Source organism: Orycteropus afer, unplaced genomic scaffold (genome assembly GCF_000298275.1).
Source record: "Orycteropus afer afer isolate SDZICR_OR568_19922 unplaced genomic scaffold, OryAfe1.0 scaffold00219, whole genome shotgun sequence".
Taxonomy (NCBI): domain Eukaryota; kingdom Metazoa; phylum Chordata; class Mammalia; order Tubulidentata; family Orycteropodidae; genus Orycteropus; species Orycteropus afer.
The window spans coordinates 2,865,304-2,889,985 of record NW_006921806.1 but is presented as its reverse complement, the minus strand read 5'-3'; the positions used below and the strand labels follow the sequence as shown (position 1 = coordinate 2,889,985).

At 49.0% G+C, this 24,682-nt stretch overlaps 1 protein-coding gene across 1 annotated transcript in view; it reads left to right on the top strand.

The window, feature by feature from the left end:
* COL6A1 (collagen type VI alpha 1 chain) overlaps positions 1-23,205 on the top strand; it is a 33,835-nt gene extending 10,630 nt beyond the window's left edge. Inside the window, exons 14-35 of the mRNA XM_007948685.2 lie at positions 110-163; positions 383-445; positions 1,820-1,882; positions 2,002-2,055; positions 2,156-2,191; positions 2,953-3,015; positions 4,914-4,976; positions 14,240-14,302; positions 15,473-15,535; positions 15,753-15,803; positions 16,030-16,065; positions 16,879-16,941; positions 17,156-17,221; positions 17,840-17,875; positions 18,419-18,455; positions 18,868-18,876; positions 19,530-19,663; positions 20,458-20,567; positions 20,668-20,851; positions 21,021-21,201; positions 22,274-22,303; positions 22,583-23,205. Of these exons, the coding sequence (XP_007946876.1) occupies positions 110-163; positions 383-445; positions 1,820-1,882; positions 2,002-2,055; positions 2,156-2,191; positions 2,953-3,015; positions 4,914-4,976; positions 14,240-14,302; positions 15,473-15,535; positions 15,753-15,803; positions 16,030-16,065; positions 16,879-16,941; positions 17,156-17,221; positions 17,840-17,875; positions 18,419-18,455; positions 18,868-18,876; positions 19,530-19,663; positions 20,458-20,567; positions 20,668-20,851; positions 21,021-21,201; positions 22,274-22,303; positions 22,583-23,205 (2,082 nt within the window). The remainder of the gene's footprint in view (positions 1-109; positions 164-382; positions 446-1,819; positions 1,883-2,001; positions 2,056-2,155; positions 2,192-2,952; positions 3,016-4,913; positions 4,977-14,239; positions 14,303-15,472; positions 15,536-15,752; positions 15,804-16,029; positions 16,066-16,878; positions 16,942-17,155; positions 17,222-17,839; positions 17,876-18,418; positions 18,456-18,867; positions 18,877-19,529; positions 19,664-20,457; positions 20,568-20,667; positions 20,852-21,020; positions 21,202-22,273; positions 22,304-22,582) is intronic.
* The last annotated feature ends 1,477 nt before the right edge of the window (positions 23,206-24,682 follow it).

Here is a 24,682-nt window from a genome sequence, read left to right as displayed (position 1 = left end):
TCTTGAGAGAGACAATACAGAAGAATGGGTGAGCAGAGATGACGAATTTGAAGTGGAATCCCACTTAGTTTGTGACTTTACAACCTTGCCATTTTCTTCCTTCTCCCAGGGGGAATCAGGGTACCCAGGGCTGCCAGGCTGCAAGGGCTCACCTGGATTCGACGTAAGTCCTTCGCTCTTCCATGTGCTTTCAGGGATAATTGGCTCATGTGCTTCTTCCAACACTGAGAGATCTCACACAGGTAGCAGAGTGTGGACACTCCCCTTGTTAGTTGATTCATGTTTAAATTTGGTTTGCATTTGTGTGTGACCTCTGGGATGCTTTGTGAGGGCTTTCCAGTTTGTACTCGTGTGACAGTGCCGTCATACCATCTTCTTGTAGGGCATCCAAGGACCCCCTGGGCCCAAGGGAGATCCTGGTGCTTTTGGACTGAAAGGAGGAAAGGTCAGTGACCATGTCCCTTGGGGCTGGGAGGGGCAGAGGGCTGCTATTGCCCACCAAGTATTCAATCAGGGATTCTCCCTGGAAGCAGACCCTATGCCAACAGTTTAAGGGCTGGGCACCAGCCCATCAGGCTGACTGCACTACATGGCCTCTGGAGCAGGAAACTACAGAACGAAGAGAGGGGAGAAGCTGTGGGTGCCATGACAGGAACAGAGTTATGGATCCATTTGCAGGCCTTGGTTACTGATGTCGTTTTAGCCCCCAAACATTCTCTCTTCTCCATCACTCTGATTGATCTGAAGCAGAAGGGGAGATAGCCATGAGAAATCCTTTCCCAACTGCCCAAGGGATTTCTGTGTGCAGTCCCAGAACTGTTTAAGAAGAATGTGATGCTAGTGGCTGTGGTAGGCAGAAAGGCTCAGCATGAAGAGAGAACTTTTTAAGAGTCTGGTCCATAGCCGAGTTCCTCGTTGCTGTTGTTTTCCTCTGGGATTTCCTATTACAACAGAAAGTGTTATGAAAGATGTGGGAAAAGTAATATTAGCTCTTCCCCAAACTTGCTTTGAGATGGATTTCCTGGAATCCAGCAAAATGGCTTCAACATCTCACCTAAACATTCACAGATTACCCCATGGGCCTGGATTTGAGTTTGCTGGTTCATCACTTTCACAAAACTATACCCTCACTGATAAAAACTGGATTTTACTCTTAAGAAAAAACAGTTGCTATCAAGCTAACCCCAACTCATGGAAGGAAGGAAGGAAATTCCAGACATTTCTTCTGAAATACCTCTGGGTGGACTTGAACCTCTGACCTATCGGCTAGCAGCTGAGAGCACTAACTGATTGCACCACCCAGTTATAAGGGGTGGTTGGCAAGCGGTGAAGCTCTTGACTAATAACCAAAGGTTGGCAGTTTGAACCCATTCAGAGTTGCCTCAGAAGAAAGGCCTGGCAATCTGCTTCTGAAAAATCAGTCACTGAAAACCCTACGGAGCACAGCTCTACTCTGACACACATGGGGTTGCCATGAGTTGGGATCAACTCAGTGGCATCTGGTTAATAGTTAGCAAATTTAATATTTAACAAAGCTAAAATATTCAAGCAAGTTTTTGTGTAGAGATAGGTATGTGGGGTCTTTGGGATCCAGAGGTGAAGTTGCCATTGGTGGGATAGAGTGGTCTGGAGCTCAGGTGAGGAGACCCAGGGCATGCAGGACCCTTAGTCACCCAGGACAACCTTGGATGTGGCCTTGAATAGGTGAAATAACCCACAGCCACTGCAAGCTGTATGTCTGCCCTCAGAGCCCCATGGAGACCACCAACTGCACCCTGCAGTGAGCGTTGTGACCTTGACTCTCTCTGCTCTCTCCCAGGGTGAGCCTGGAGCAGATGGGGAGCCTGGAAGGCAGGGGAGCACAGGGCCCCCTGGAGATCAGGTAAGGAGTGGACAATCTAGAAACAGGGTCCCCATGAGGGAGTCAAGATTTTGAGCCCAGGCCATGCACCAGGCCGTGGGTCAGAGAGGTAAACAGTCGTATCTGTGTTCCTACTCTAGGGCGAGCCAGGAGAGCCTGGCCTTCCAGGAGAGAAAGGAGAAGCCGGGGATGAAGTAAGCAGCACCCCAATGCCTGTGTCTCCTGCTCCCGACCCCCAAGACAATGCACAGACTCCCATGTAAATTGACGCTTGTCTGTTCATCTTCATTGCAGGGGAACCCGGGACCTGACGGACCCCCTGGGGAGAAGGTAAGTGCTGGTGGGGGTGGCACTTTGCTGCATGCTCTGTCCTCACCATTGAGCTGTGCAAGAGGCTGGAACTGCCACATTCATTTGTCTGGTGCTGACATTACACACAGTTTCAAGCCACAGGGGTTTTTTCTCTGCATAAGCGATACCTTCCTAACCAAAAAACCAAACTCACTGCCGTCGAGTGGGACCTAGCTCCTAGTGACCCCTTCTTGGGTTTCCCAGGCAGTATTACTACAGAAGTAGATTGCCCAACCTTCTTTCCAAGGAGTGGCTGTTGAATTTGAATCACCGGCCTTCTGGTTAGCAGTCAAGTGCCTAATACCTTCCTGGAGCTGTGTTTATTTATAGCTGGAGGTTGGACAGCAAAAACCTCCCCCCTAATAACTGGGAGGATTTTAATCCTATGAGGAGTCCCTGGAGGTGCAAACAGTTAACACACTTGACTGCTAACTGAAATGTTGGAGGTTCCAAGTCTACCCAGAGGTGCCTTGGAAGAAAGGCCTGGTGATCTACTTCCAAAAAATGAGCCATTGAAAACTCTATGGAGTTGAATCAACTGTCACTAGGTGGATTTTATCCTGTGAACCAGTGGTGTAGATGGGCTGTTTGGGTTCTTGTAGACATACACAGTCTCAAAGGCTGTGGAAGTAGATGGAGAGGTCTTGGGGTATCCTGTGGGATGGGGAAGGTTATCCCAGGGTCCCCAGGCCAGGAAGCCCCAGCACATGCCACAGCTCATCCTACTTCTCTCCACACAGGGTGGCCCTGGAGAAAGAGGACAACAGGGGACGCCTGGCCTGCGAGGCCCCAGAGGAGACCCAGTGAGTCACATTTCTACAGCACAGGCTGCATCTATGTGGGCACTGGGCAGAGAACCAGACCATCAGAGCTCCCTCTATCCCCCGTACCCCAGCTTCTAACTGATCACATGCTCACCTTCTGTTTTCCCAAACAAAGATGATCCCCCTACCCCTGGCTCAGGGAGCTCAAGATCAGACTACTGAGTGTGAGCAACATCCTTAGCCCTGGCCTTCTCAGAGGTCTGTCTGGTTTTGAAAGAGGGAGACAGTCTTGGGGGCAAAGCTCAGAGATAAAAGGTCAACACAGAGCAATGAGACTGATCTCACCTCCCTTACGGACACTCACCAGGAGCCTGCTTCATGCGCAGCACCAACCCTGTTTGCTCAGGAAGCACCCTATTTCCAAATTATACTGAGGAAAACAATAACCTAATTTTAAAAGAATTAATTTAATTTTTAAGAATTAACTTTAAAAAATTACACCTAGACATAACAGCGGGGTTTTCTTTGTGATCCCTTGTCTGTGTGTAAGCGCATTCCCACCAGGTTGTGATTGTTGAGTACGTACCCACCTGTTCTGTGTTTACAAGTCCATGCTTTCTCATAAAGCTCCAAAGTCTCTGTGTTTATCAATTATCTAGCCAGATGGATTTCATGCAAAATGCAGCCTTATTTATTCCACTGGTCCCCAACCACCACTCCTACAGAATTGTCTAAACATTTGTATCCCCTGCCTCCAGCAACTCCATCTACAGCAGAGCCTGCATTCTTTTTTGGAATCATTTTCCTTTGTTGAAATTTCAAGGGTGAGGATGTTGGGTCAAACTCCACACAGGAGAATAGGCCAGCAAGGTACTCAGCCACAGAAAACTTCATTGCAGAGGTGCTAGCAGAAATTGAGGCTATTATCTATGGGTTTATCACAGTGGCTCAGCCTCTCCCACACCAGCGGCCCCATAGCCCAGCCCCTCAATCAAGAAGCAGAGCAGGGTTCACTCTCCCTACCTATGATTCCAGGAAAAAGCTTTACTGCATCCAAAGGGTGGGCAGCCAGGCAAAGCTCTATGCCCACCACACCTGCCCTGGGAGTGTGGATGGGAGTCAGGAAGAAAGAATATTCTGTGACGCTGAATCACACAACTACTGTGACAGTGCCAGACCTCCTGTCACCTTCAGGCATTCACTGCAGACTCCAGTGAGGCCCCTGTCCCACCAGGATCCCTGAGAACAGGAACTCCTAGCCCTGTGGAGTCCCCAGGACAGGTCACAGGGTCCCTCTCATCAGGAACCCTCAGACTGGTTGGAAATGCTCTTCCTGGGATCACGATGTGGGATGGGGGGTGGGGTGGCGGAAGGCAGGAGGAGAATGAATCACTGATTGGCGGGTGGTGAGCCCAACCAAGCCCAAGACCCAGGGAGAGGACTTGGCTCAAGGCAATGTAGGGGCTTTGTGATCCCTCCCTGCTCCCTGGGGTTCACCCAAACTTCCATGGGGAGGCACCCCAGAGCTGAGGTAGTGTGGCCTTTGACCTCCCCAGTCATACTCCCTAGATCAGGAGATGGAAGTTAGTCTAGGCCCAGGAGACAGACAGGGGTTAGAGCTCCAAATCTTGGGACATTTCCCAAACCGCAGAAAGTGAGTAGGTGGGGAGGCCAGGAAGCAAAGGATTAAACCTGTGAAGCGTGAAGCTACCCTCGGTGTGCCCTCTGCAAAAAAGCTCAAAATGTGGAGAGTTGAGAGGAGGGGTAGTGGCCTGGTGCTAAGTCAGACAGTGACCCTCCTACTCTGCTGGGCCAGGCCACTCCTGCAGTCGCCCTACCCCCCGCAGCAGCTTGTGGGCTGTGCACCCTCTGCAAGTGCTGGCTATGACAGTTGGCCATGCAGCTGGACATCACACTTACAGGGTATTTCTCCCCAGGGTGAAGCTGGACCTCAAGGTGACCAGGGAAGAGAAGGCCCTGTTGGCGTCCCTGGGGACCCGGTAAGGATCTTGGCTGTGGGGTGGACAGCAGGGTGGTGAAGGCTGTGTCCCCAACTTGACTGGCACAAGCACTGGAGGGAGAAAATCTCCATCAAATTTGTCGCTCTCCACCCTGCCTCAGGGTGCCTCCTGCTGGGGGTTCCTGGTGGATGAGGTGACAGAGAGCTGGGGGCAGCCACAGGAGGATGGGTGAAAGCCTGGGACAGGTTGGGAGCTGTCAGGGGAGGGAGTAGTTCCTGTGGCATTGGCGCTTGGCCAGAGGACCCAGATCTTCAGGTCAGTAGGACGCCATCCTCCCCAGAACCCTGAACCCAAAGCATAGCTGGGAGAGGTCAGTGACTGGAGGGGTGCAGTGTGGGGTACAGAGAGTGGACAAGAGCTTGAAGGCTTGGGCTTAGGCGGAGACAAGGTGGCAGCAGGCATCAGAGGGACTGTCCACCAGGCTGTTGGAAGGGACAGGGCCTGAGTGGTGCTCAGAAGCAGACCCCTGGGCCCCTGTGCCACCCTCGGTGGGCCAGGAGATTAGAGACCCCTGTGGAAGAATGCTCGGTCCCTGGGACCCTGATACGGGGAACACTCTGGCATGAGGTGCTCTGCATGGGGGATGTGTCATCTTGTGTGTGGGGGGGGGCACTCTACTGCTGCTTGTTGACTGGGTTTGGAACCAGGTGTGAGATCCTGGCTACAGGTTGATTTGGGAGTATCAGTATATGGAAGGTTCTAGAATCCCCAGGTGTGGCTGAGTCCTTCCAGGAGCAGTGCCAGGGAGGAGAGGAGAGTGAGGGTCAAAGAGAAGAAAATGTGATCTGAGAGGGTACAGTGGCCTAGAGGAGTTGGGGTCCCCCTTCCTGACTGCAGGGGAGACATGAAGGAGGGGGACAAGAGGGCTGACCTTCAGAGAAGGAGTGATTGCCCAGTCCTCAAAGAACAGACACTCATTGTTACCTCCAGAACATCTGACTAGGTATCACAGGTCCAACACATCATGCACAGGTGAGAGGATGAGAGAGCAGGATGGGAGGATGACAGTGAACAGCACAGAGAACACAGCGTTGGAGTGCATTGTCAATCTGACATGTGAAACTCAACAAACAGATGTGACTGGCTCTGTGGGCTTTCTTGGAGTTGGGGTTTCTTGGAGTAAAGAATGGTCTCCACGGACCCATTGCTGTCCTTGCACCTCACACTGGGGCTACTGGTAGCCTCCAGGCCCCCTTCTTGTCCAGCTCCCCCTCATAAATCTCCCTCAATGTCCCTCCCCCTATACCAGGAGTCTTGTGAGCCCCCTTCAAGCCTATAGCCTGGCCCTTTCAAGGGGGTATTGAAAGATGGGGTGTCTCAGTCTCCCTTGCCTGCTATAATAACATACACAAACTAGGTGGCTTATAGGACAGAAATGTATTCTCTCACAGATCCTGAGGTTGAAGTCCAAATTCAGGGCATCAGCAGGGCCATGTTCTCTGTCCACTCTGAGGGAGGATCTTCCTTGTTTCTCCCAGCTTCTGGTAGCCCCAGACATCTCTTGTGGGTCCTTGGATTGTAGATGCTTCTTCACATGATGTCTTCCCTCTGCATCTCTCTCTGTGCCTCTTATGAGGATACCATTCAGATGGGATTAGGAATTAGGACATGTCTATCTGCCTGTATCACTGCCATCAAGTCATATCTGACTTATAGTGACCCCTCCTTGGTTTCCGAGGCAGTATCACTACAGAAGTAGATTGCCCATTCTTCCTTTCGAGGAGTGCCTGGTGGGTTTGAACCACCAGGCTCAATATGACCCAACCGATAACTTCTGCAAAGACTCTGTTTCCAAACTAGGTCATATTCACAGGTACAGGGGTTAGGACTTCAACACATCTCTTTTGGGGACACAATTCCGCCCATAACACAGGACACACACTTTTGCAGTGGATGGAGCTTGCATTGGGCTGGGACCAGGTGCTGAGTGGGCAGATTTCAGTGGCCCCTGCTTGCCATCTCTGCTCCTGGGGCAGCCTTACTTGCATTCCTGGCTCCGAGGATCCCCTACTCCACCCACCCTGCCCAGCTGGGTGAGAACTTAGTATGTGATTGTTTTATGGATGGTACATGGACTATATACGTATACACACACACACACACACACATATATACACACACACATATGGGAGCTCTGGTAACATAGTGCCTAAGGCACTTGACTGCTAACCAGAAGGCTGGCAGTTCAAACCCACCAGCCACTCCTCGGAAGGAAGGTGGGGCAATCTACTTACATAGTGATAGTGCCTCAGAAACCCAAGGAGGGGTTGCTATGGGTCAGATCCAACTCCACGGCAAACAACAACAACAACAAATACACATATACACATATACACCTATATATACATATGTATGTATGTATGTAAATACACACACACACATACACACATATATATATACCAGGGTTTTCCTGTATGTGTGTGTATATATATATATATATATATATATATACACACACATACACATACAGGAAAACCCTGGTATTTCCCACTCCTGAGGCAGGTAGAAGCAGGTGTTTATTGATAGAACCTACTAGCCCTGGGCCCTGCTCTCTATTACCTGGTGGCCCCCTGGGGCCCAGTGACAGCATCTGGGCAGCACTTATGCACCCCTGCACCTCAAAACCTTCCCTGCCCTACTACTGGGAGTGCAGAGCAACTCACCAGGTGCCCATCTCCCGGAGCCAGCTACTTCTACCCATATTTGAAGAGCATTAGGTAATCATGCGCTCTGAAATTTCTTCCTTTGTGTGCGCTTTGGTTTTGTGATGCTTGTCTGCCCCCAGGCGGCTTCCTGCCCCTTCTTTCCTAACCTGGGACACTAAGCATAGGACTAGGCAGGTGCTCGTCAAAAGGGTTCCCACACTCCTCTGCTTGAACCACCTACCTTCAGGGTAAGGTGTGCTGCTTGGGTGGAGCATGTGGAGGTAAGGTGGAGATGACCTCAGTGAGAAGAGGGAGCTCTGGGGCGTAGGATACCGAACTGAAGCTGGCTGAGGGCTAGGGAGAATGGTCACAGCCCCCCAGGAGGCTTGGTCCTTGTCTTCAAGTTTTTGGTTACTTTTCTAATGGAGAGAAATTAGGAATGATAGTTTAAGAAAAGACATAAAAGTAAGAAGCAGCAGCCACGCTGCGGCAGAGCTAGAGCAGTTTGTAAAACTTCCTGACAGAGCATTAAAATCACACCTTGGGTCCATTCCCAGGAGAGAGTGGAGAAGGACATGGACCTGTTTATGATATAAATATAAATATGGTTCAAGATGGTCAGGAGAGCTCAACGGAAAACTTTTCTCACACATACTTTAAAGTTAAAATCGTTGAAGCCATCTGCCTGAGGAATGTGTCTGCTTTCTCTGGGCCTGGGACCACGTGTGCACAGAGATGGCATGTGATGGGCTCTGGGGCTGTGGCTACCCTGGAACCTGGGCTGCCTGCCAACGAGACCAGCGCGTGACTGTTTCTGGTTCTCTCTCTTCTTGGCAGTAAATGGGGGATAATGTGTCTCAAATAAAATAAGGCTTAGAGCTGCTTTGAGCACTTAAAGACTTCTAGATGATTAGAAGTGATCCCATCAGGTTTCTGTTTGTTTCAAATAGAAGAAATACATTTACATGGCTGAAAATAATGACTCGCTCCAACAAAAGAAAGACATAAGAAGAAATATAAAAGTCTCTGTCAGTGACATCACTAGGGTTGGTGAGAGCCAGTGAGGTAACTCCTGGTGTCACACACCGCCCCCCATGGACCTCCTCCCATACCAAACCATACAGAATCCTTAATAACGTTTATTATCTATTTAATCATAGAATAATATGTGATAAATACAGCTGTAGATGTATTTGTAAATACATCTACAGATGTAGATGTAAATGTTTCTTAGACTGTATGGTGGCATAGTGGTTAAAACATTTGGCTGCTAACCAAAAGGTTGGTGGTTCAAACTCCACAACTGCTCCACAGGAGAAAGATGGAGCAGTCTGTTTCCATAAAGATTTACAGCCTTGGAAACCCTATGGGACAGTTCTACTCTGTCCTATAGAGCCACTATGAGTCAGAATCAACTTGATGGCAGTAGGTTTTTTGTTTTTTTTTTAAACAATAAAATTGTTTTGTAAAATCTTTCTACATTGTTGAATTACAGCATCATTAGTAACTGAGCGGAAGCTTTTTTTGATGTTTCCCCTTCTTTTCCTTTAACTACTGCTTTTTTCTCAAGAGTTACTCTTATGGGTTCACAAATAATGCTTACCACAGAATTGCAGCTAAAATATCAGAAAATTTGACAAAATCAGTGACTATAAAAATAACAGCAGCTTTGGAGCATCATTGTAATTGGGTAAAAATGACATCTCTGACCAGAATGAGTTAGAAGTTTCAAAAAGTAAATTAGCAGAGTTTTAGCCTTGTAGGTATAGAGAGCTCTGGTAGTGTAGTGCCTAAGGCACTTGACTGCTAACCAGAAGGCTGACAGTTCAAACCCACCAGCCACTCCTCGGAAGGAAGTGTGGGCAATCTACTTCCGTGGTGATATCGCTTCAGAAACCCAAGGAGAGGTCACTATGAGTCGGGTCCGACTCAACGGCACATAACAACAGGTATAGAGATACATGTAACCTGGGCTTACAAAAAATATTTTTATTGTTATAACTAACTTTAGGGATATTTTTTTTTTAAGTAAAAAATTTCTGCCGTAACTGCAGAAAAAAATTTTATAGACAGTCATTTTAGTGCTATTCCTTCTGACAGTGTCACCCAGTGTGGTCTGCAACCCGTGCACCCCACTAGTGACACCGTTGGTTTCCTTTTCCTTCTCCTCCACCCCACCAAAAGTATTAATTTTTGGTTTCTTGTGAATTCTTCTAGGAAAAGTATTATGTCTGTGAGAAAGAGTATGAGTGTATATCTATTACTTATACAAACAGAAGCATATTGTGGTCCTTGTCTCATATAACTCATCTTGAAGATGACCCAGCTCATTCCTTTTTTTACAACTCCATAGTATTCCACTGTATAAACTTATCAATCATACTTATACAATCCTCTACTAATATGCATTGAGATGGTCTCCAGGAATTTGCTTTACAAAAAAAATATTGCAGTAAATATCTCTCTGTTTACCTATCAGCCTGTCTGTCTGTTCATCTATCTGCCCATCTGTTCATCCATCCATCACTTATCTATCATCTCTCCATTATCCATCATTTATCTATCTACCATTTATCTATCTGTCTGTCCTTATCTATCTATCATTTATCCATCTGTAATATATCTATCTTGAAATATTTCCAAGGCTATATCCACAGGGCAAATTCATAGCATCGGAATTTCTTGGCCAAGACCTGTATATGTGTGTGTATTGATATTAGCCAAATAATTCTACAACAAAAGTAGCCCCAACTTGCAATGTCCCTAGTGTAACACAATGACTATATCCCACCCTTCACCAGCATTAGATATGATTAAACTTCAATTTTGCTTCTCAAATGAAGACATGTGTCCTGTCTTGGCTTGGACAACTCTATCCATACCCTATCACATCTCCAGGCTCCCGATATTTCTCTTTCTGCCTGTTTATGAAGCATGTTCATTTTCCCAATGGATTCCACATGTTCTCCATGTTGATGTGTGTAAGGTTCTTATCTATGTTGATACGTTTTTTCAAACTTGTCATCTGTTTTTTGACTTTGTCTATAGTAATTTCAAAGTGCAGGAAGTTGTTACTAGGTCACTAAATGCATCTATCCTTTTCACTGTGGCTTTTGTTTAGAATGCTCTGCTCATTTACAAGATTGCAAAGACATCCACTTATTTCTATTGTATTTTAATGCTTCAGGGTTTGGTTCATCAAGAACATATGTTGTTTGGTTAGAAGTGAGATGAGATCTAGCTTGACTTCTCTGAATGATGAGCCAGTTGTCTCAGACAATTTAATGTATAAACTGTCTTTCTCCCAGTGGTTAAAAAACACCCTTGTAGCATTCTAAATTTCTTTTTTGTATTGCTCTTTTGAAATTGCTCTTTGATGCCCTTTATCTATCTATTTCTACCCTGATTATAACTATTGTAACTATTGAAGCTTCATAATATGCTTTAATGGAGTCTCTGGGTGGTTCAAACAATTAAACACATTCAGCTGCTATCCAAAAGGTTGGTGGTTCAAGACCACCCAGAGACTGACTCCTTGGAAGAAAGGCCTGGTGATCAACTTCAAAATATAAACCATTGAAAACTCTGTGGAGCACAGCTCTACTCTAATGCAAATGAGGTTGCCATGTATTGGAGCTGACTCGATGACAGCTCATAAAATTGTGCTATAACCCCAGGCCAGCTAGTCTTGTTTCTCAGATGCTTTGGGGCTTCCCTGTTCTTCTCAGGCATCAAAGCCTCTGGATAGTCACACTCAGGAACACAGGAGATTCCGTTTTGGAGGTTGGTCTAGTTTTACGTTCAAAACAATTTTTATACCAAATGTTTGGGACTGCCAATTCACTATGCATGAGGTCAGATTCTGAACAAAGGGAGCTGTTCCTCATAGCAGGAGTGGACCTCAACCTATGGGGATATGTAAGGGGTTGTCACAGTTTAAGCCACACTTTTATTTCCAAATATGGAGAGAAAGTATGCTTTTGTGTTGCCAAATTTAAATAACTGTATAGTCATCTATATCTGGGACAGGACTTGGCAAGTGGAGGCTATGCTGCATGGACTACCCCAAGTCCTGACCACCATGTGCTGAATTCTTATCTTACTACTTCTCAAAGTCTTGGTGCTCCCAAACCTCAGTGCCAGGCTCTGTGTGGTCTATCCAGGGGTGGGACCAAGCCAGTAGGGACACAGGCTTTAGAAGCAGCCCACACAATCCCACAGCACATAAGTAGGGGGAAGAGACTATCCAGGTCAGTTTTGGGGCTCTGCTACATCAGATCTGTCAGGCAGTCAAACTCATCTGTACTTCCCTGTTGCACTCCAGGCCCCCAAAAGTTAGTTCTGTTCCATCTTCAGAGGAGCATAAACCAAAGCAAAAATGGTGGCTGGATCTTGGTTCCCAAGAGCAAGTGAAGGAATGTAGGTGGAACTGTCTCACTATAAGTCAGTGTTCTGGGGACACACACTGGCTTCCAGAGCAGGTTTGCTCCCAACTACTGGAATAATTCCACTTTGTTCCCTGTGGCAGTGTTTAGAAAATTGTTTTGAGACATCACTAGCATGGAACATGAAACACTGAATCCGGTACTCTAATAAGAGTACATGTGCTCAGGGACTGAGCGTGTGCTTCACATTCAATAGCATCTGTTTTATGTTTCCCTATTTTCAAAGTAATGAATACTTATTGTGAAAAAGAAAGAAACTATCAGAGTATGAGGAAGAGAGGGAGTCCAACCACCTGCCCAGGCTGTAGAGATGCCTGCCACTGCAGGGTGGACTACTTCCTCTGGGTCCTCTCACCCTGTGAAGAGTTCACACCTCCATGGGAACCTACCAAGTCCCAGAGGCTCAGCTTCTGCTCCAAGGAATCCCTGTTTTTGTCCTGGCCTGTGGCCCAACCCAGGACAATTCACCCCTGACTCACTGCCCCCAGTGAGATTGGCACTTACGCACCTGACTCTTCCTGGAGATGAAGGGTTAGGCAGCTTTGGAGCAGCCTCACTGGCTAGCAGCTTTCCAGGGCTTTGTGCTATTTTTACCTCCAGAGCCCAGCCATTCCCCCTTCTGACCCAATTATATGTATGTATGTATAACAGCTCCAGGGACCCTAGATACAATTATCAGTTCATCTCCAGGCTCTGCACATGTTTTCATACAGAAAATGTCTTGGCTAATGCATCTTTTCCCAGTTTCCAAAACAAAGAAGTTGAGAAATCACGAAGATGGGGGAAAGTATTACAATTCTCCTCATATTACTTGTCTGAACTCTTCCCTGCTTAATCCCTGTTAGGTGTCACCCTTTCCTTCCACCCCAGCTTCATCTATAGGTGCCACCCCTCCCTCCCTGTTTTGGTACCAGAAGGGATGGTGCCTATGGGGCTGGGCCCAAGGAGGCGTCCATCCAGCCACTCTGCCAGATAACGCCATAGATACTCATCACAGAGTTTAGGCTCCTGCCCTCTTTGTTGCACCATTGTGGTCCTGTGCATTTTCAGAGGTGTTATTGGGAGCTCTGGTAGCATAGTGGCTAAGGCACTTGACTGCTAACCAGAAGGCTGGTGGTTCAAACCCACCAGCCACTCCTCGGAAGGAAGATGGGGCAATCTACTTCCATAGTGATACTGCCTCGGAAACCCAAGGAGGGGTCGCTATGAGTCAGGTCTGACTCAACGGCACATAACAACAACAACAACAACATTGGGAGCAGGAGGTACACATCAGCCAAGGCCCCTGTGCATCATATTCTCCTCTGTTTTCTGTCCCCCACAGATTCCCTCCTGTCCTCCTTCTCATGTTTCAACGTAAAGTCTCAGAGCCCCTGTGAATCCCAAGAAGGGAGGGCTGGTGACTAACTTCGTGGACATGTACAAAGCACAGGGTTAAGTGTGCAAGTCCACATTGCATGTGAAAGTACCCAGTTCAGGGGTGTGCTGGCAGAGACAACCTGCTAAGTCAAGGCATGGGTAGCAGTACACTAGAAGTTTCCAATTGGACTGCAGAGGCCATAGACATATGACTAGTAACTGAACAATTCTGTTCATTGGAACATCATAAAAATAGAGGAGGCTAGAATGTATAACCAAACTACGGTACATACACACAATGGAATACTATGCAATACTAAAGAATAATGTAAAATCTTCAAAACACCACATAACATGGATGAACTTGGAAGACATTATGCTGAGTGAAATAAGTCAATCACAGAAGGACAAATATAGTATTAGTTCATTATTGTAAAAAGTCAAGGAAAGGTTTATAAGAAGGAAACTTTTATAAGGAAAGAAAGGTTTATAAAGGAAGGAAAATTTTTTGTTGGTTAGTAGGGGTGGGGAGGGAACACTGCAAAAAAAATGCATTGACCCATTGCACTTTAGTTTTGTATATTTCACTGTACATAAATTATACTTCAATAAAATGTACTTAAAAAAAATAGAGGAGGCCAGCCAATAAAGGCCTCCTTGAGAAGTGTCAGCCTCATAATGGGAACAAAGAACAACATGAGTTGACCCTGGGCAGGCAGTGGAGAGAGACTTAACCAAACTCCACCCCTTCTGTGCACAGAGGCTCCAACAGGGTATATCCATCTCTTTCCAGGGTGAGGCTGGTCCTGTTGGACCTAAAGGATACCGAGGTGATGAGGGACCCCCAGGGGCTGAGGTGAGTAGCCATCCCTGCCTCCTGCCCACCCATGAGCCTTGTGCCCACTTCCTGATGCTGACTCCTCACCCATCTGGGCGTGCTTGGCCTCCACAGCATCTTCCATTCCCATTCTTTCAGTTTATGCCCCTGGGAGGGCCCTTTGGGTTGGAAAAAGCTACCTCATTATGTTTACCTTCATTAATGTTCTATTTTATTTTATATGACAATTTTAGAAAATTTGGAAAACATGAAAAGCTAACTAATAATAATAAATTAATTAAAATTTTTTAAGATTCTACCACCCAGAGATAATAAATGTGAACATTATGGCTTTTTTCCAAATTCTTCCCCCCTACCCCTCTGCATAAAAGGAACTCTGGTGGTATAGTGGGTAAACTATTTGGCTGCTCACTGGTAGCATAGTGCCTAAGGCACTTGACTGCTAACCAGAAGGCTGGCAGTTCAAACCCACCAGCCACTCCTTAGAAGGAAGGCTGGGCAACCTACTTCCATAGTGATACTGCCTGGGAAACCAAAGGAGGGTCGCCATGAGTCAAGTCTGACTTGAGGGCACATAACAACAACAACAACAACACAACCAGAAGGTTGGGAGTTCAAACCCACAAGCTGCTCCATGGGAGGAAGATAAGGCAGTCTACTTCCATAAAGATTTATACCCTTGGAAACCCAATGGGGGTCACCATAAGTCAGAATAGACTCTATGGCAGTGAGTTTGGTTTTTTGGCTTGACCCCTTGGCATACTATTTTTTGTTTTTTCATTATAAGCATTTTCCTAAAACTTTAAGGATTTTTAAAAACATCATTGATATGTACTTACAGTAGCCACAGCTATGATCATACCATCTGTTTCTCCAAATTCCTATTGTTGGGCTGGCAGACTGTTTGAATCTCTCAACACGTAATTCCCCAGTAGCCCACTGTGGATCTCTGTCCACATTTCCTATCCCCTGATGTGGAATTTACTGACAAAGCGTGTGACACCTGTTTTACTGCATCCACACCAGCATGGAGGACTGTCCTTAAAACTTTCTTTTAATCTTTGCCTAGTTGATGTATGAGATGTTTTGTTTATTGAATTCATCTTTTACCCACTTGATGAGGCTCTGGGCCTGAAGCCTGCCCTAGATTCAACTTAGTTTTCCAGAGAAGCCCCTCTCTGTCTTTAGGGTACCAGAGGTGTTCCAGGACCTGCAGGCCCACCCGGAGACCCTGGGCTGATGGGTGAGAGGGTGAGTGACTATCCACCCAAGAACAGTGTGAGGCCAGATATCAGCAGGCAGACTTCCACTGGGGCACACATTCCTGATGTGGGGGGCTGGGATGCAAGCTTGGAGGGTTGTCTGGGCTGATGTGTCTGTCCTGTGGGCAGAGTGTCCCAGGTGGGAGGTGGCCCTGGGCCTGGGGGACTCCCACAGTGACCATTGACCCTACTTGCTCTTTCCTCAGGGAGAGGACGGCTCTCCAGGAAACGGTACTGAGGGCTTCCCTGGATTTCCGGTAAGTGCTTTGAACCATCCACTCTGCAATGCCCACCCTGGGAAGTCCATGCCACCCTCTTTGGCCAGCTGGGCACTTGGACAGGCCGGATTAAACCCAAGACCTAGAGCAGGTCCTAAAATCTGATGACAGGTCTCCTCCCAGCTCTGAGCCCCTCACTCCAGTGATTCTTTCACTGACCTCCCAGTCAGAACCTGGTGTGACTATCCTGTCTTTCCACCTGCAGGGGTATCCAGGCAACAGAGGCCCTCCTGGGATCAACGTGAGTACACACCCACTGCACTGTGCACACTCTCACATACACTCACATGCACATACATGGCACATGACAGGGAACTGAAGGGCTAAGCCCTGAGACAGATCCACATTGCACAAACCTGAACACAACTCACTGGCATTCACTAATACCTCAGGGATCTCAGCAAGCCCTTGAGCCCCCCATCTTCCAGAAATGGCACAGCACTTCCATATCTATCTTGCTCTGAGAGAGTTCAGTCAAATGCCTAGCTTCAGGAACAAAACTCAAAATCATTAACCAAAAAAAAACATTCCACGCTTACTGGTCTGATAGAGACTGATGAAACCCCTGAGACAATGGCCCCTATTCACCCTTTGGGCCTGGAATTGAACTCACTCCCATGGCTTCCAGTCAAACAATAGATAGGCGTATAAGGTGAACATTTGCACCAGGTAGGTACACTCCTTAGAACAGTTAACCATGGGAAATCAGAAGGGCAGTATTTTCACAGGCAGTTAGCTCACAGGACAGCAATGCATAGGGAAAAACACAGGGAAAAGGTAGTTACAGGAAGGAAGTAGGAGGAGGGCTGTTCCATTGTGGGGATTGCAACCAATGTCATGAAACAAAATGTGTATGAATTCTTGTATGGAAAATGAATTTGCTCTGTAAACTTTTTCCCAAATCACAATAAAAATAAAATAATAATAAAATGCTTAACTTGGGGGTGTGGGCTCTGCTGCCATCGACCCCAAAGGTCTGAACTCCCTGGGTCAGTGGGCTGCTAGTTGAGGGTTGAGCTATGGACTGACTTGCATGGCTCCCTATCACCTACAGGGCACTAAAGGCTACCCTGGACTCAAAGGGGATGAAGGTGATGCCGGGGACCCAGGAGAAGACGTAAGTGCTGGACTTGGGGGTGGGCCAAGGAGGTTTGGAGGGATTGGGAGGCGTGACCTTGAGTCTGCCCTGAGCACAAAGGGTGGAAACTGCAGTTCACTGGAGCAGTGGGGGTGGGGCAGAGGCAGCCCTGTGACCAGGGCTGCTGAAGATCTTTGTGGGTGGAAGTTCTGGGCACCCAGGTGTGGCCTGAGGAGATGCTATTTTCTTCCAGAACAATGATATTTCACCTCGAGGTATCAAAGGAGCCAAGGGATATCGGGGTTCTGAAGGCCCTCAGGTGAGTCCCCCAGCTAGGCCCACCCTGGGGGGAGGGGGGGGGAGGGCTGCACCCAGGGGTCTGATAAAGGTGGAGTGCAGGGAGAGGCCTACAGATCTGGGGGGGAAGGGTCAGAGAGGGAGCAGTTGTGAGGAAGAATCTGGAAGGCCTTGGACATGGCAGGACTGGAGGGAAGAGGACTACACTTGAGAGGGGAGCCAGGGAGGGCAGAGGATGCAGCATGGGGAGCAGAAGGTTCAGAGCAGAAGAGTGGGACAGCCACAAAGGTAAGAATGAGGCAGGTGTAAAGCTGGGCACAGCTCACACATAACACCTGGGGGGAGCTGCAGTTCCTGGGTCAGCAGCATTCGAAGACCTATGGAATATTCTAGGCCACAAGTGAATGGTGAGCAGATACAAGGCAGTCTGAGCAGAGCATCCACTTGCCCCAAATGAGGATCTATGTTCATTGGCAATTTCATACCTGACAGGCTATTGTTTAATGTATGGACCTCAGGACCCCTGTGATATGCTCCTGCAGAGGGAGCATCCCCAGGCTAGGGTCTGCTGAGCTGGGGTAGTGGGGATCAGGGAAAGGGTTGTTGCTTCACAGGCCCTCTCTGGTCCCTTCTCCAACAGGGACCTCCAGGACACATGGGACCACCAGGACCCGACGTAAGTGGTTGTCTGGAAGTGATCCTGGGGTCCCACACTGTCCAGGGACCCCAGGGCCCTGCATTTGAAACCCATGTAGACTGTCCAGGAAATGGAAGGTCACCCCGCTGGGTGACTCTGCAGACTGCTTGGCACCCCATGTGTTCCTACAACTCTGAGTCCTTGCTTTGCAGCTCACACAGCTACCCCCTGCATCCATCCACCCCTGCACCTGGGCAATGCCTGAGTCTGTGTGCGGGGCTGAAGGGAATGCAGGGAGTCTGTGAGCTCCTGTGCCCTGGCCTCTGCCACACCTCTAGTGGGAGGTGGGGGCAGTGCAGAGCCTGGATTCAGGGTACTGGGCATCCCTTTCGCTAAGCCTGGTCCTGCATTGAAGACCCACAGGGGAAGAGTGGGTGGTGGCCACGCACCCTGGTACAGCCAGCATATAATGGCAGGGCAGTGTACATCCGGGAAGTGAGAACAGGCCTAGCCCACCCTGGAGGAAGTCTAGTGAGGAAGGGAGCATTGTGGCATTGATGCATGTGGCTCTTCTCTCTCCAGGAGTGCGAAATTTTGGACATCATCATGAAAATGTGCTGTAAGTATAACTGACTCTTTAGATAAAGGCCTTAATTAAGAGAACACCCTCCCTTCACCCCCTGTGACCAACGTGCCTGGAACCCATCTTTTTAGAAAGTATATCAGGAGGAGAGCAGTGGGGAGAGGCTGCCAGTCACTCTGAGGGAGTGAAGTTCAGAGGCCCCTGTCCCTCTCCTCTAGTGGGGTTAGAGCAATAACATGTCACTCTAAGGTAGATAGACATGGGCTTCAATGATAGGCTGCTCTCACCCTCACCCCTCCCAATCTGCCCACCCTGAGCAACCCGCAAAGACCCTCCCAGAACAGGACAGGGAGGCATGGGACACTAGCCCAGGGGGTTCAATCTCCCTGACTGTGAAAACAGTGTGGGACCTTGACTGTGGTTAATTTCATTTTTCCTTTTTCCCTAGCTTGCTGTGGTAAGTATTACCTTCCAACTCATTAGAAAATTCCTCAGGTGTTTTTATTTGTTAGTAGAAGGGCCACAGTGGGTGGTGGAGGTCAGCCCACTTATATCAGAACATATGTGACCAGCATTACAGCTGACACCCACCTACCACCACTCACCCACCAACTCACCAACCCACTCACTCACTCACTCTCTCAACCATTACCTTACCCACTAATTCACCCACCCACTCACCCACCAATCCACTCACCCACCTCTCCACCCACCCATACACTCCTCCACCTGACCACTTGATCCTTCACCCTCCTATCTCTCCACCCACCTATCCATCTGCCCATGCACCTGCCTATCCACTCATCTTGCCACCTACCTGCTCCCCCCTTCCACCAGTGAGTGCTCCCCCATGCTCAGGCATACCTGGGGTGCATGGCCATTCCCACAATCCCTTTCCCATGAACTGTAACACCCAGTGACAGGCCAGGGCCAGACACCAGCCGCAGAACCTGTTCCTGACCCTTCTTCCATACAGGCTCCTAGCCTGGGTCACTGGAGTGGCAGGCAGCAGCAAGGCCTGATCCAAGCAGTGTGGGGAATCAGTCCACACTGTAGGGGGAGGGGTGCCGGAGAGGCTAAGGACTGACCACTGCCCATGCTGTCCCACAGAGTGCAAGTGTGGCCCCATTGACGTCCTCTTCGTACTGGACAGCTCTGAGAGCATTGGCCTACAAAATTTTGAGATCGCCAAGGACTTCATTATCAAGGTCATTGACCGGCTAAGTCGGGATGAGCTGGTCAAGGTAAGGCAGCTGGCAGTGGGGGCCATACACACGGGCAGGTATACCCATGAAGGTAGGCTGGGACACAGTGGTGCCCCTCAGACACTTTGCTCCCTCCTGCCTGTAGTGAAGGCTGTGTCCCTGATACAGAGTCTGGACAAAGCAGTGTTAGAGCAGCTGGTGGGCTCTCTGGGAGGTGTGATCCCCCAGGTTTTGCTGAGCAAGGACAGGCCGCCCCTCCCCAGGGCTGCCCTTCACAGCAAAGTACAACAAAGTGAGGTGGCAGGTGATCCTGGGGAGAGACACGTTTAAGGAAGCCTAGGGAACAGAGGGATCTCTCCAGATACATGCCTTTCCATGTGGGGCCTTTTCATCATTAGAGGGGGACATGCATGTTAGAGGCTCTGATCTGCCTTGCCTGGACTATCGGCGAGGGTTATGCTTCCCCTTCTGACTCTTCTCTTGGCCTGGCTGCTGCCAGCCCCCCACCTCAGACTGGGGCAGAGTGGGACTCTAGAGAGTGACACCTCTGTCTCTGAGAGCCTGTCTGTGTGGATCTGCACCAGTCAAAACAGGGACATCAGGCCTAGTCCTTCCCTCAGCCCCTGATGGGGCCACAATACTCCCTGTTACCCAAGACCACTGGAGATGCATGACAAGGTGTCTCAAAACCCTGATCCCAGACTCATAAATGTGAGTCATCAAGGATGTGTGTGTGCCAGGGGCAGGGGCTGGGCAGGAAAGGGTTGCCCACAGGGAGGGGATACTCTCTGACCACAGTACCCACCCCTACTCCCCTCCCTGTAACCATGCAGTTTGAGCCAGGGCAGTCCCACGCAGGTGTGGTACAGTATAGCCACAACCAGATGCAGGAGCACGTGGACCTGAGGAGCCCCAACATCAGGAACATGCAGGAACTGAAGGAGTGAGTGCACATGGCATGGCTTCCCAGTCATCTGAGCCACCCATCCTCATGAGCCCTGGCCCTGGCCCTGACCCTGACTACCCACCCCCCCACCACACAGAGCCATCAAGAAGCTGCAGTGGATGGCAGGGGGCACATTCACAGGGGAGGCCCTACAGTACACCCGGGACCGGCTGATGCCACCCTCCTCGAACAACCGCATCGCCCTGGTCATCACAGATGGGCGCTCAGACACCCAGAGGGACACCACACCCCTCAATGTGCTCTGTGGCCCTGACATCCAGGTGGGGCCCTGTGCATGACAGGGAGAAGGGAAAGTGTGGACCCTGATGGCCTGACCCTGGTGTGAACAGCCCTTCCCAGTATGATCAGGGCCTGCCTCTGGTGTGAGCAGGGCAGGGCCCCATTGTGAATGTAGCTGGGTCTTGACATGAGCACCCCTTCTCCCCATAGGTGGTCTCTGTGGGTATCATGGACTTGTTTGGCTCATCCCCAAGCTCTGACCAGCTGAACGTCATCTCCTGCCAAGGCCTGTCAACCCAACGCCGGCCAAGCATCTCACTTGTCAAGGAAAACTATGCAGAGCTGTTAGAAGACAGCTTCCTAAAGAATGTAACTGCTGAGATCTGCATAGGTGGGCACAGGGGGTTGATGGTTGGGTTTGGGGATTAGGAGCCCCCACAGAGTTATGTTGGGAAATGGCACGGGGCAGCAGTAAGTCTGAGTACATTCACTATCAAACAGCACTGTGACCCATGGACACAGGAGTCAGACACCCTGACCCAAGGAATGGCCTTCCCTTCTCGAGCCACCTTGAACTCTCACCTCATAAGGATGGGTTGGCATGAAGGTGCTCTCAGAACTGTGGGTCTGCTCTGGGTCCCTGCCCTTGGTCCTGGGGTCTATGACCATATGTGTATGGTCAAACCAAGGGCAGATACACTCACACACGTGTGTAATGGTCAGCCTGAGACTGAACTTGCTCAGATACATGTATGTGCATGCTCACTATGGCCACCCAGGGCCAGCACAGCAGACCCAATAGCCGGCTGCCAAAGAGAGTTTCTGGGATCTCACTCAGGCCCCTCTACCAATGGACACGTGGTCAGTATCTCTAGGGACAGCATTGCACTGGGTGTGGCCCTGGACTTCTGTCCTGAGCCCCAGGTGAGCCACTCATTGGTACCATGTGACCTGTAGGCCATCTTTCCCCTCCTGAGCCTCCGTTTCACCATTCACAGCAAGGGCCAGACTTTGCTCCACACAACTCATTTAATGGTATGAGGACCATGAAGTAGAGCCTGGGGCACCATTCTGTGACCTCCAGAGGTCCTCCTTGGTAAGCGGATGCTGGGATGACAGTCATCGCAAGATGCAGTATTCATGGAGAAACCAAAAAAACCTCACTGCTGTTGAGTCGATTTGACTTGGGTTTCCTTCTTGGTTTTCCAAGGCAGTATGTCTGCAGAAGTAGATTGCCCAGTCTTCCTTCCAAGGAGTGGCTGGTGGGTTTGAACCTCCAGCCTTCTGGTTAGCAGTGAAATGCCTTAGACACTGCACCATGGAGAGACAGGTTGATCTGAGCAGAAGAGTCACCTGTGCACATGCCACACTTGTGCTTCACCTGGGGATATCTTAGCACTGTTTCATTGTAGGGGTGACAGGCAGATCACAGGCTCACATGACATGGTATTCTTCTCTTACAGATAAGAAGTGTCCAGATTACACCTGCCCAAGTGAGTACCACATGCCCAGGTCAACTGAAGTGGGTGGAGAGGGGCATAATGTGGGGACACCTGCTGAGGGAGGAGAGTCTGAGGGATAAAGAAAAATATGAATGAGGCTGGGGCCTGGTCAGATATGGCAAGTCACCCCAGGCCCATGTGCCCTCATGAGGCTGGGCTGGCATCTCTGAATCTCTGAGGCCTTGGTGGCCTCTGGCCCATGACAGCTGTGAAGCCCTATGGCCATGGCACAGCTCCATGGCATTGCTAATGGCTGCTTGCCCCCCACAGTCACATTCTCCTCCCCGGCCGACATCACCATCCTATTGGACAGCTCAGCCAGCGTGGGCAGCCACAATTTTGAGACCACCAAGAACTTTGCCAAGCGCCTGGCTGAGCGCTTTCTCACAGCAAAGCACAAGGACCCCTCCCATGATGTGCGTGTGTCAGTGGTACAGTACAGTGGTACAGGACAGCAGAGGCCAGAACGGGCAGCACTGCAGTTCTTACAGAACTACACAGTGGTGGCAAACAGTGTGGACAGCATGGGCTTCCTCAATGATGCCACTGATGTCATCGACGCCCTGCGCTATGTCACCCGCTTCTACCAAGAGACCTCCTCAGGCACTGCCAAGAAGAAGCTGCTGCTATTCTCAGATGGCAACTCACAGGGCATCACAGCAGCTGCCATAGAGAAGGCTGTGCAGGAGGCCCAGCGGGCAGGCATCGAGATCTTCGTGGTGGTGGTGGGTCCCCAGGTGAATGAGCCCCACATCCGTGTGCTGGTCACTGGCAAGACAGCTGAGTACGACGTGACCTTTGGTGAGCGGCATCTATTCCGTGTACCCAGCTACCAGGCCCTGCTTCAGGGCGTCTTCTACCAGACCGTCTCCCGGAAGGTGGCACTGGGCTAATGCCCACCTGTGGGCACTACTACCAGCTCCCTTCCCAGTTCCTCCCCATCCTTCACTACAACAGAAGTAAAAACATGATGTGAATTTTCCTCATCAACTTTATTAGCTAGAATTTTTAAAAGGAAAAGCTTGAACAGCCACACTATGATGTGTTCTGCAAAACTGTCCCTCCTTCTCTTGCCCCTTCCTGCTGTGTTTACATCTACTCTCTCTGCTGTGATCTGCCTCAGCCCCTCTCCCCTGCAAATCTGGATCACTCCATCTATGACTTACTTAGCATCCCTAGAATCTCCTTTCTATTCCATGGAGTCAGATGTCCTGAAGGTTCATTTCTCTGCCCCACTTACCCCACCATGTTGGTTAGACATGGCCTCTTTTCCTTCACCCTCCTCATAGCTTAATTGTTTTTCACTGATCCTACCGAGCTCTTCATTTAACATTTCATTTACACTTATAGCAAATTTTACTGCTTAATTCATGTGAGCTGTTGAGCTATGTTTCATTTTTGGAAAAGCAAGATTAAGAGGATTTTTATAAAACATAAATCTTGATGAGTCAACTCCTTTATGAGGTTCTTGCCCCTAATGGAATGGACCCTGGACCTTGGTTCCCTCAGTCCCTAGGGCACTCCATGGCTCAGAGAAGAGCCACTCACCCTCTTCATGTCCTTTCAGATTCTGAGAATAAAGGTGCTACCCTTGCCACAGGGCCTTCCTCCCTCACGTCACATGCTGATGCCTGGGCCTTGACTGGGCACATTTTCATGGAGTCAGGAGCAATGTGTTTTATTCAAAACAAACCAGGGCTCTTTTTCCTTAAAATAGTGATCTGTTCTATATTTTAGTGAAGATCCTCTTTAAATGTTAGTTTTACTTTTACTCCTTCCAGTGTTTTTTTCTCAACCATGTCCATGTCAATACTTCTTCCAAATAAAGTTTTTCCATCTCCTCTCCATGGTTATCTTTCTAATGAGTTAAAATATCACCTGCATTTGCTTTTCACACAGTGTTGTTGTTAGGTGACTTCAAATTATTTTCAACTCATAGTGATCCCGTATGACAGAGTAAAACTGTCCCATACAGTTTTCTTTGCTGTAATCTTTATGGAAACACATCACCAGGTCTTTCTCCTGCCCAGCCACTGGGTGAGTTCAAACACACATTAACGTGAGGAAAATCTGAAGGTGATTGGTGGTGTCCAGTGGAACGCTCATCTCCTACTCCTCTCCATTGGCTAGATGCTGTCCTTATGACTGTACATCTGCATTCCTTGTCTGTGTCTTGGAGGATGGCACTGATGACATGAAGATCACATCCGTAGAAGGGAAGAGCTGGGAGGGAGGCCCTGAAGACCTGAGGTTACAGAAGGAGAAGCTAACTAGGTTTTGATGGGTTGGGACAACTGGCCAGGTACATCAAGTTTAAACCCCAAAAGAACCAGTGTCAAGCCCTACATTCTGCATTCTGGTACCAAAATT